A 12,493-nucleotide genomic window follows, 5' to 3' on the forward strand; every position below is an offset into this window, starting at 1 on the left:
TTACTCTCCTATCTCTCTACCTTCCCTTTGCCTCCAACACAATTTTTTTCTGAACCACTTGAGAGTCAGTTTCAGACATGATGTCCTTTTACTGCAAGTACTTCAGATTATACAGTCTAAAAAGACAAGGACATTCTCTTACACAGGGATTGCCAGATGGCTCACTGGTAAAGGAGCTGCCTATCAATGCAGGAAACATAAGGGATGAGCGCTTGATCCCTGGGTCAGGAAGATCTCCCAGAGGAGGAAATGGCAACCCACACCAGGATTCTTGCCAGGGTAATCCCACAGACAGAGGAGCCTGGTGGGCTATCGTCCATGCGGTCACAACAAACCGGATGTGACTGAGCACATGCATCCTCTTACATAACTATAATACAAATAGAAAGGACTGTGGGCCGTGGGGGCCACATTCAGGAAGGAAAAAAAAATCAGGAGAAGAAACAGCTACGCAGAAGTGTCATCAAATCTAGCTTTATTTGGATTTTGCCAATTGTCCCAATAATATCCTTTATGGCACAAGAAAGTCCCAGATCACACATTGAATTTATTGTGTATCATGCCTCTTTTATTCTGCTTTAGTGCAGGATAGTTCTCTGTCATTGTTTTTATGACACTGACATTTTTGAAATGTCTGAAGGGTCAAGTATTTTGTAGAATGTCTCTCCATTTGTTTTTGTCTCACAGTTTCCTCATGATTATATTCAGCTAATGTGCTTTGGTAGGAGTACCACGGAAGTGATGTCTTCTTCCCAGTGAATTACATCTCTCTCTCTAAGTGAAAGCCCCTCTTTCTTCCCTTCCACTCCCTTCTTCAGAAGTCAGTAATCACTCTTATAGATTGGCACCCATCCAGTAGTTTCTCTAGGCATTTACATAAAGACATATCTATATATAGCCATACACAGATTCTTTATAAACTATAACAAAAATGAGTTCATAATATACCTACTGCTCTGCAATTTGTCTATTTCACTTAACTGTATGTCTTGGAGATCTTTCTATGTAAGTACATTGAGATTTATCACGTTCTTTTAAAAATAGCATAATGTTAAAAAAAAATAGTATAGCTATATCCTTGATTATTTCATCTTGCAATGCAACAGACCCAGGTTCAATTCCTGGGTTGGGAAGATCCCCTGGAGAAGGAAAAGGCAAATCACTCCAGTATTCTTGCCTTGGAGAATCCCATGGACAGAGGAGCCTGTAGACCATGGGGTCACAAGAGTTGGACACGACTGAGCAACTAAACCTATTGATGAATATTTATGTTGTTTTCCTTTCTTTCTATCACAATCTTTCTACATGTATTTAAGAACATAGTTCACAATTTTGATAGATCCTGTCAACTAGGTCCCTTAAAAGGCTTTTCCAATTGGTGTTTCTATCCACAGTGTATGAGGTCATTTGCATTTTTCTGATTATTAGTGATGCTGAACACCTCTGATTATAGTCCACAGCCTTTTGGATTTCTTCTGTGAATGGCTCATTGGTGTTCTCTGCAGTTAGAATGCTGGATTGTTGCTGTTTTACTAACCGCTTACCTGGCCTCCTCCTCTGTAGAAGGAGGCTTCTTTACTTCCCCTGCAGCCAGCTGCTCCCTCCTTTGCTGTTTAACACTGTTCAGACTGCACCCAGGTCTTTATTTGGCAAACATTCCACGCTGAATCCACTCACTCCACAAGCGATCTCTGGGAACTTGCTATCTCTGGGTTCTCTGCCTTGGGTTAAGTGCAGGGGAGACAGGAGCAGTTCATCACAATCTTCACCCTTTGAAGAGCTTAGTTTTGAATGGTAGCGTACTCATTTTAAAAGACCCTGATGCTGGGAAAGATTGAGGGCAGGAGGAGAAGGGGACGACAGAGGATGAGTTGGTTGGATGGCATCACCGACTCGATGGTCATGAGTTTGGGTGGACTCCAAGAGTTGGTGATGTACAGGGAGGCCTGGTGTGCTGCGGTTCCTGGGGTCGCAAAGAATCGGACACGACTGAGCGACTGAACTGAACTTTGGGTATAGAAAAGAGCATAGGTTTTGGATTGACACAAGACTTGAGTTTGAATCCCAGCTGTGCAGTTTAGAGGAAATCACATGACCTCACCAACTCACAATTTCCACACTAATGAAATGGGCTAACACTCCCTTACAATATATCTGAGAAATAATACATCTAAGTGGCTCACAAGGGCCTGTTACACGGTAGACGTTCCGTGAATGGATAGCAATGGAAAGGCAACTGGTAAAAGGTCAAAATGATTAGTGAGTTTTCAGAGGTTCTAGGTACTAGAAGAAAATAAAGGAGGTAGTGCCTCTGTCTGCAATGGAAGGGTAAGGACAAGTCACTCACCCAGATCCTGCTCCCCTATATCCCCGACCTTGCCTGCTCTCTGCAGCAGCTTTCTGCCTTGTCCTGGTTACCCCGGTTTAGCTGCTCGCTGGTGATGGAGTACCGCCACTGCCCTGGGGAAAGCAGGTGCTTCCTTTCTCAAATAAATGGCTTCTTTAGAACATTCTCTGTAAGAGAGGCTCCAGGATGTTCATGCATGCTGCCACCTGTGATCTCAAGAGATGTGGACCAGAGACGGTGTGAGGTGGAAAGAGAAATACTACGTGTGGGGAGAGCCTCAGAGACCCGGATGACACACACAGCTCTGCCTCTGCCAGGTGACTCTCGGCAGGTCTCTTCCCTTGTTGGTTTCAGTTCCCCATCACAATAGGAGACTAATTCTCAGGATTTCTAAGAGCCATCTAAATGAGATCTCACCATGTAAAGGCAGGCTGTGTGTATATATATACACTACTCTCCTTGGTTAGAAATTTCCACACCCCTGGGCCCCCTGCAGCTCTTTATACCACCTTAGTATCATGGAGCATTACACTGCATTCCAGTTATTTGGAGTCATGACACGGTTTCCCGCTGAACCGACAGCTGGGTCCACATCCATATTCCTTTAACACCATTACTGAGTGTCATCTGTCAAGCACTATGTTAGCTGGTGAAGATACAAAGACAAAACATCTATTTCTGTTTTCTGGGAGCCCATCCTCCAGTTAGGAGACAATTTTAAGAGAAACACAACTGCTTTGGTGGAGGTTTCTCCAAAGTGTAGGGAAGCCCAGGGAAGGCATGTTTGTTCTCTCTGTCTGAGTTGGAAGGTTTCCCTGAAGACCCAGTGTTCAGCAGAGTGGGGTGAAGGACAGGGAGGACTTTATAGGCTGTAGGGGTGCTCTCTGTAAAGGCAAAGGTAGGATAGAGCATAGTGTTGTTGCAGCAACTGCCCAGTCTTCAGCTTGGCAGTGAAGAAGTAGGCAGATGTCAGCTCATGAAGCGTTCTTCATGCTATCCAAAGAAGTCCAGGTTTTATGACATAACCTGTCAGGAGTGATTAAAGCATTTTTAAGTGTATGAACATACCAAATCTTTGTTGAGAGCAGGAGTAATAGTGGGAGGACTGGACACAGGAAATAGGAACATTTCTTAACTTTGTGGCCTTGGGCAAGTTACTTAGCCTCTGAATCTGTTTCCTTTTTTAAAACTCTCAACCTCAAATAGTTGTTAAAATTTAAAAGTTTATATGCAGTAAATTTATAGACATAAGACTGACACTTGATAAAAGCTCAGTATATTGGTTTTTAAAAGAGAACATTTTTTTTCTACAAAAATATACATTACCTAACAATCTAGTAATTTCTGTGATCCATTTCTTGGCCTGTTTCCTCCTCTGCAGAATGTGTGTGTGTGTGTGTGTGTGTGTACGCGTGCTCAGGGGAGTCCAACTCTTTGCAATCCCATGGACTGTGGCCAGCCAGGTCACTGTCCATGGCATTTTCCAGGCAAGAATACTGGAGGAGGGTGCCAATTCCTATTCCAGGGGATCTTCCCCACCCAGGGACTGAACCCCTGTCTCCTGCATCTCCTGCACTGGCAGGTGGATTCTTTACCACTGCACCACCTGGGCTTCCTGCAAAATGGGTGGGTCCTCCAATTTTATCTTTTCATTGTATCCTGTCTTCCTTTCTAGCACTTACCATAATGTTAACTAACATTTCTAATTATTTTCCAGATCAAACTGTGACTATAATTAACTATTTGTGTTCTGCTCCTCTGGTAGACTCTAGCTCTATGAGACCAGAGAATTTTAAAAATTTTACTATTATATCTGCAATTGCTAACACTGTCTGGCTCTTAACATGTGTTCCAATCAGTTCAGTTCAGTCCCCCAGTCGTGTCCAACTCTGCAAACCCATGGATTGCAGCACACCAGGCTTCCCTGTCCATCACCAATTCCCGGAGCTTACTCAAACTCATGTCCATTGAGTTGGTGATGCCATCCAACCATCTCATCCTCTGTCATCCCCTTCTCCTCCCGCCCTCAATCTTTCCCAGCATCAGGGTCTTTTCAAATGAGTCAGTTCTTCGCATCAGGTGGCCAAAGTAATGGAGTTTCATCAGCTTCAGCATCAGTCCTTCCAATGAATATTCAGGACTGATTTCCTTTAGGATTGATTCCTTTATATGTTTAAATAAATGTTGGCAAAACTAATCAATGTTAAGATTATCTTTCAAGCCTGTTGTCAAGGGCCAACGAATTGATAAAGATGGACAGCGAGTTTATAATTAAAATAAGTTGCGAGAAGAGGAACCCAAAGTCAGGGACTCCCAGCACAATCTGTAGCTCCTTAGGCTTCCAATGGACCAGTACTGACTTCAGTCTTTAGCAAGTGTGCATATCTTAAAGGTTCACATATTAAATCTGTTGTCTTATATTATAGTATAAAAAAGAGCCGAAAGCGCCCCAGTGTAAACTAAGTTCAGCTTCAACTTAGACATGGAAGGGGCTTGCCTAAGTTCACTTAGCTCAAGAGAGAAGGATCTAGAAGCCAGGCGCTCTCAAAGAGGCTTTTCCCTCGCTGGGGTTCCCCGGATCCGTCAGTCAAGCCTCCCGCTGTACCAGCCCTCGTCCAGTACCTGGCTCTCGGCTGCGCTCCCGCGCCACGTGGCACAAGGAGGGAGTCCCCCGAGATCTGGGAGAAGGCGGAGCCTGGGCTAAACCTCGCCCTGGAGCATCATGGGAGATGTAGTGTTTACCTCCAGCACGGAACGCGCTAACGCTCCTCGGGTTGGCTCGGTAAGTAGCATATCACCTGTGCAGGTCATTCAAACATGCTATTCCCCAGCGCAGATTCAGCCTAGATACTTGTGAACGAAGCCGTGGAGAAGGAGAAGCAGAGCAAGAAAGGCAAACAAATAAAAGGCTCTATGCGGGGAAGGCAAAGGGTTAATCGTTGTCACGCACGTCGACTGGAGGCGAGGAGTGGGCGGGGACAGAAGGCGACTTCCAGGCGCTGTTTTCACCGGAAGTGCCTTCCGTCCTCGTGGGTCCGCGCGGACGCCGTTTCCTTACCTCATTTGTCTTCGCCCCTCCCCGTCCCTCTACGCGTTTTGGTTCCTGGTTGGTGCTTCCTGGTCGCAGCCGCGGCAGTGAGTATGTGTGGCGGACCCCAAGGTGTCCACGGCCGGGGTGCCCCCTGCCCGCCCTCCGCCTCCCCGCTAGGCTGTGGAACCAGCGCGTGTCTCTCCGCCGGCCTCCGTGTCCCCGTTTTCCCCTCACTCGTAGCGGGGCTCGTCGCGTGGCCTCTCAGTCGAGCTCTGCCCCACGCGACTCCGCGGACCCGCTGTGGTGTCCGCTGCTCTCTGCCGCTCCGAGGCCTGAGGCCGCGGTTCAGAAATGGCTGAGCGCCCATGGCCTTGGTGGGGAGTGGCGCTTCTGCCTACTTCACCTCCACAACCCCCAGAGATTCCTCTTTTAGGAAAGCCGGTCTGTCAGTTAAACGCGAAGAGAGGTCGGCTTTTGAGAACTGAACAGTCTTGGACCAAGTCCAACCTCAGCTGTCAGAAGCAGCAGCTGCAGCTGTTGGGACAGAAAAATTTCAAGGATTGGGCCCCTTCCCGCGTGTGAGACGAGGAGACCTGCGCTGTGTTCGCTGGTGCCTTCCTTTTATCTTTCACATCCTGGGAGCCGACAGTTAACTTAAACTTTAGGAGCTGCAGGTGTTGTGGGAAAACTGGCTGAGTGAGAGGCAGTAGGCCTGACTTCCAGGGGCGGCTCCACCACCAGCTCGGCGCTGGTGACTCTCAAAATCTTAGAAATCTTTTCTAGCGTGTATTTACCTTTATTTCCGATTACAGGAATGAATTAGGAGATCTTTTAGGCTCAGTGAATATATAAGCTTCTCAGAGCCAGTTTCTCTGTGTATAAAATGAGAGCGTTCAATTTAATGACTTTCAGGTCTCTTCTAAAACTCTTTGTGTTTTAAGTATTTAGGCTGTGTGTATTTCAGACAGTATTGTGCTTTAAGGACAGTTCACTATGGCTGCTTTCAAGAGAATCTGAGAGTGGGGAATTAACCAAGGAAGACATGGAAGTGAGGGTTGTAACATAGCTTCAACGATTAAGATGCTGTGTAGCAAAAGAAAAAAGACTGAGGGTGAAGGAAGTGTTGTGATAAAATTAGCTATCCTATAAAGACTTTATGTCAGGAACAGCTGGACTTGTCTGAATAAATTAAGCATTATTTTCTCCTACCAACATCTTGTATTCTGATTTTTTTGTGACCATTGTTTCCCACATTTGGATTCTTTATCCCAGTTTGATTTACTTCCTAATGAAAGTCTTTTTTGAAGAGTGGAAAGAAAATTTTACACAAAAGTCAGTAGTGTTTCAAATCTGTGACTATCAAGATAGCTCACCAAGAGTAAGTCAGAAATTTTAAGTTGAAATTAAACTATTAATCATGTTCTAATGAAAGCTAGGCTTAAAATCAAGATGTGAATTTCATTTAAATTTCCTTGAGATGGATAACTGTCTCATCAAAAAGAAACATAGGCTAAAAGTTCTTTGAAAAGAAATAACACCGACTGAAGTGACCAGTTAGTAGACTGTAAGAGTAGAAATGTTGGTTTTAAAGATTGTATAGTAAAATCTGGAAGCTTAAATAAGCTTTAAGTTGTCTAGTTTAAAAAATTTCAGTGAATGAATACTGCTCCTACTTTTGAATGGTGAGAGGCTTTGCAGTTATTCTCTTATGTAAGAGCCATCTTTTTTGGTTGTGGCATTGCTCTTTATTGTCTTTGAATACCAACTTGGGATGTTCTTGGATAGTAAACTGACGATGTTTGCTTTTCTTTCCAGTTAAAATGCCTCTTTTGTAGTTTTTAAACTCTACTGGGAAATAAAGTGGATACTTGTGAGATAAATTTAGGTGTTAAAACCAATGCATATATAGCTTTGAAGGAATTTTTTAAAAATCTTTATTTGAAGTTGTTAATTTTTTAATGTTAGTGAACATTTGGTTGAGAATCAGGGAAATGTGTTTCTTAACCAGGTAAATAACTTTGGATAGGCCTCTTTATTTCTCTGGACCTAAGTTTCCTTATATATAAATTGAGAAGATTGTATGAGATACTCTGAAAGGTCTCTTCCAGATTTAAAATTTTGTGACTCTCATAGGGACTTTGTTATCTAGTTAAGTGTGCTTGAGAATTGTGTACAATAATCAAAAAGCCAAGAAGTCCTTCTAAATTAAAACAGAGACATGTATATTTTTTCATATTTGTCCTCTGAGTATACATAAAAAAAGAAAATTAATGCATTTGAGTGTAATTAAGGTAGTAACATAAACCAACACAGCCTCAGGCAAATCTTTACTCTGGCAAATATAAGCTACATAAATAGAAGAGCAGGTTATGCTGAGCACAGTTTTCAGTACAGAAGGTACAAAATCCTCTTAAAGGCCATAGGGGCTAAATTGTTAAATTCATTTTTCTACATTTCAGGGAAAGAGATAAACCCTTAGACCCAAGGAAGTCTGTTTTTATTTTATTTCTGTAGTTTATTTTTGGCATACATTCACAGGTGTGCCTATGGCTCTATTCTTAATCTTTCCTTTGGGATGGCTCCAGAGTAGTACGAATTTGCAACTCTGTAATTTAGCTCTTTAATTTTTTCGGTGCTGCACTGGAATTATGTTTTATCTTAAGTCCACACTGGATCCTCAGGATGGATCCAGTGAGGATTTTGAAGGAAGCATAATTCCTTTGACTTCTTTTAGAATTAATTTACCTATTAAATAAAAAGGAAAGGATTCATCTTTTATTTGAATTCCTCTGAGGCTAACATTTCAATATAAACTGATAAATGCTATGAGCATTATCATTCAGACAGCCACATTCAACTTGTATGACAACAACAGCATAGCAACCTGAAGGACAGTGCAAGAAGGGAACAAATATATTGTATCTTTTAGAAGGAAAAGAAAAAGACGTAAAGAGTTGGGTTCCCCCCAACTTTACTGAGATAAATTGACAAATAACATCATGAATGTTTTAAAGTGTACAACATAGTGATTTAATGTATGTATATATTGTGAAATGATTACTGCATTAAGGTTGGTTAACAAACACATCCATCACCTAACATATTTGCCTTTTTTGTGTGTGATTAGAATGTGTAAGATTTACACTCTGATGAGACTTTAGATAAGCTGTATAGCATTGTTGACTCAGATCTTTTGATCACCTCCCCACCCCCCAGCTTTACTGAGATATAATTGATACACAACATTGTAAAGGTTTAAGGTGTACAGCAAAAGTTTGTTTCTGTAAAACAAGAAACTCCAGCATGGGTATAGTACATTTTTGCCTCTTGTTCATTTGACTCCTGGAATCAGCAGGTTGTATCACCAAAAGTACCCTGACATTTTGGGCAGAGAGCTAAGAAAACAACTAGTCTTTCTAAATACTTTGTAACTAAAAGCAGAGTAGAAAGAATAAATTATCATTGTTAATTGTTCTCTAGACTGTCCATGATTTTTTAACAAAAAGGGTTTTTTCCCAGCACTTTCATTTTGATCAGTGTTCCATTAGTACCTAATCAAAACATCTGTGTAGATTTTTGGTTGATAATACGAGAATCTTTGGAATAGTTGGAAACAACTACAAAATTCATCTCACCATAATGTTCATACTTTAGACACATATTCAGGGCTTCCCAGGTGACTCAGTGGTAAACAATCTGCCTGCCAGTGCAGGAGAACCAGGTTTGATCCCTGGGTTGGGAAGGTCCCCTGCAGGAGGGCATGGCAACCCGCTCCAGTATACTTGCCTGGAAAATCCTGTGGACAGAGGAGCCTGGCGCGCTACAGCCCATGGGGCTGCGGAGAGTCTGACTTGCCTGAGCGAGTGAGCACCAGCACCAGGCACATGCTGGATTTATTAGAGCTTTAAGACAGATTCCTGATAGTATTCATGCGTTCATTCACTCGTCAACAGCCCTTGATAGAAACCTTGATAAATGCCAGTTACCCTGTGTGGCTTTGGGGGTCCGTTATTTAATAAAGTGCATATAGTTCCTGCCCTCCTGGGGGGTGTGCTCTGTGCTCGTGGGAAATTCACCTTGTATTAGTAATTAGAAACGGAGAAGGCAGTGGCACCCCACTCCAGTGCTCTTGCCTGGAGAATCCCATGGACGGAGGAGCCTGGTGGGCTGCAGTCCATGGGGTCGCGAAAGTTGGACATGACTGAGCGACTTCACTTTCTCTTTTCACTTTTATGCATTGAAGAAGGAAATGGCAACCCACTGCAGTGTTCTTGCCTGGAGAATCCCAGGGATGGGGTCGCACAGAGTCGGACACGACTGAAGTGACTTAGCAGTAGCAGTAATTAGAAATGTGAATGTTTTGAAATGATGTGGAAACCTTTAAAACCTTTAAAAGCGAGGCTATTTAGCCTGGTGGGTCAAGGAAAGCTTCTCTGAGGAAGTATTAATAATATTTAAATTGAATTGAGATATGAGCAGGATTTAACATACTTAAAGCTGAGTTTTACCTCAATTTTAGGTCTTTGGTTAGTTTGTATTTCATGCATATCTTTATAGGTAGCACAGAGACAAACTAGGTTTATCATATTTAAAAAATTTTTATTTTTAGCTGCACCGTGTGGCTTGTAGGGGGTCTTAGTTCCCCCACCAGGGATTGAACCTGAGCCTACAGTAGTGAAAGAGCTAAATTCTAACCACTGGATCGCCAGGGAACTCCCTATTAGATATTTTTATGTATTATTTTGGTCAAAGATCAGGAAGTCATAGGATTAATTTTTTAATTGAGAATAAAAATATATACCAAGGCAGTAAATAAAATAATTATGTCCTTTGTAGATTTCAGTTATAATTGAAGTAATATTCCTGTGTGAGAATGTATACCTGAAAAGATGGATACAGAACCAGGGAAAAGATGATGAATGGATGGAATAGTAGTGAGAATGACCTAAAATATTTTTGTGATTTTTGGCATTTTGGAAAAAAAAATGATGGGTGTCTGAAACAGTGGATCTCAGGCTTTTTTTTCTTTCTAACATACTTGTGAAATACAACATTTCCATTAATATTATGTAATTTAACTCAGTTGTTAGTAGTAATTTTCATTTGGGAGGAATGGGCATTATTAGAGTGGGTCATAACAGAATTTAGAAAGCTTTGAAAAATGGTACTACCCTAAGAGAAAAATCTTTTTTAATATGTCATTGAGAAAACTGATGACCTTCACAAAAGTTAGGTCTAAGAGGTGTATCGTTATGCAGTAAACAGGCATGATCTGATCTGTTAAAATATATTCTTTGTGTGACTTTCTTTTTTACAGCATCAAGGTTTACTGACTTTCCATGATGTTTGGTGGTTATGAGACCATAGAAGCGTATGAAGATGAGCTTTATCGTGAAGAGTCATCTAGTGAACTGAGTGTTGATAGTGAGGTGGAATTTCAGCTCTACAGCCAAGTTCATTATGCCCAAGATCTTGATAATGTCATCAGGGAGGAAGAACATGAAGAGAGGAACTCTGGGAATTCTGAATCATTCAGTAGTAAACCAAATCAAAAGAATTTAATTGTCCTTTCAGATAGTGAGGTCATCCAGCTGTCAGATGGGTCAGAGGTCATCACACTGTCTGATGAAGATAGTATTTATAGATGTGAAAGAAAGAATTTTAGAGTCCATGCAAAAGAAAAGACCCAAGGTTCTCCTGCTTCTGTTCATTCTAGTGATTTAGCAGATAAGAAGTGCAAGAGGGATATTGAGAAGTCTAAACCTGGAGAGAGATCAGGTACAATCCAGGAGGTCATGATTATAGAAGTCAGTTCAAGTGAAGAGGAAGAGAGCACCGTCTCAGAAAGTGATAATGTGGAAAGCTGGATGCTGCTGGGATGTGAAGTTGATGATAAAGATGACGATATCCTTCTCAATCTTGTGGGATGTGAAAAGTCTGTTAATGAAGGTTAGTATCATATTGGCCATTTGAAAAGTAGTATCATCTTTAATAAGGAAGACTGCTTTTCCTAGACAAAAGACCATTAGGGTCTGTTCCATTTAATTCCGCACCTTTTTGTCTTGTTTTTGGCTTGTTTCTCATGAGACTTTCTTACCAATGGCTACTTTAATGGTGGTCTGTCTGAACGTCAGAAAGAGTCTGTCAGGATATCAAAGACACTCTGCTTCTGCTGTAAGCAAATTCATAACTGTTTCTTCCTGTTTGGCTAGAGCCAGTTCTGGACGTGCAGTCTTAGTTCCTCTCTCTCTCTGCTTGGTACCGCAGGTGAGTACTCCACCCACCTCTGACATTGGCCCTATGCCCTCATTGGCCAACCCTGGTGGTTCTGCCTTTTCCTAAATGATTTGCTTTCTCAGGAGATAGGCATATAGCAAGCATGTGGAATGCCTGGTACATAGAAGACACAGAATTAGCATTAAGATTTTTAGGAACTCTACAATCAGTAATGTAGGAAACTATGAAGAGCTGTAAGTCTACAGTAGACTGGAAGAGGATGTAGATTCTGAGAGCCGCATCATGGAGGATTGAAGTCTTGGTGTTGGTTTTGTCTCCTCTGTCACATGTAGTAAGCTGGTAGTGATGCTATCCTGTGAAAAAGTCCCTTTCATTTTCTCCCTTTATGTCTAATGCGCAGTCTCTTGCACTGTTTTCTTAAATGACCTTTTACGTCCTCTCGGGACACTGTTAAATCGGTAGTCTTCAAATGCCCTTTGCTCAGTATTAAAGTACTAAGTGTTACCTTTACTGGCACTCACTTGTTCTCAGAGGAAGATGATGGTATTGAATATAACTGATGCTTTGAAGCCCCAGAGATTAACAGACTCTTTTTTCAAAGAGCCAGATGGGAAATATTTTAGGTTTCCAATCCATAGGAAACCTACTCCCTAACTACTTAACTTTGCCATTGTTTAAGAGAGCAGCCATGGTACCTGAAGAAATGAGATGGCTATTTCAACAGAACCTTACAAAACAGGTGTCAAGCTCAGGCTTTAGGAGGCCAGCTTCGAGAATTTGATAGCAAAAGGAAGAAGAGATAGACTAGTAGGTAGAACATAGAGCAGAATCAGGTAAAGTTTTATCAGAAAAAGAGAAGTTTGATAATGTTTTTAGGT

At 41.9% G+C, this 12,493-nt stretch overlaps 1 protein-coding gene across 2 annotated transcripts in view; it reads left to right on the plus strand.

Moving 5' to 3' along the window:
- The first annotated feature begins 5,342 nt into the window (after positions 1-5,342).
- The window catches only part of ZCCHC7 (zinc finger CCHC-type containing 7), a 240,560-nt gene continuing 233,409 nt past the window's right edge, over positions 5,343-12,493 (plus strand). Inside the window, exons 1-2 of one of the 2 annotated variants that reach the window (XM_065908286.1) lie at positions 5,343-5,482; positions 10,696-11,327. In XM_065908286.1, the coding sequence (XP_065764358.1) occupies positions 10,718-11,327 (610 nt within the window). In that variant the 5' untranslated portion in view covers positions 5,343-5,482; positions 10,696-10,717. Of the gene's footprint in view, positions 5,487-10,695; positions 11,328-12,493 lie in introns of both variants that reach the window. The other variant, XM_065908287.1, reaches the window with a different exon arrangement.

The sequence above is a fragment of the Muntiacus reevesi genome, chromosome 17, assembly GCF_963930625.1.
Source record: "Muntiacus reevesi chromosome 17, mMunRee1.1, whole genome shotgun sequence".
Taxonomy (NCBI): domain Eukaryota; kingdom Metazoa; phylum Chordata; class Mammalia; order Artiodactyla; family Cervidae; genus Muntiacus; species Muntiacus reevesi.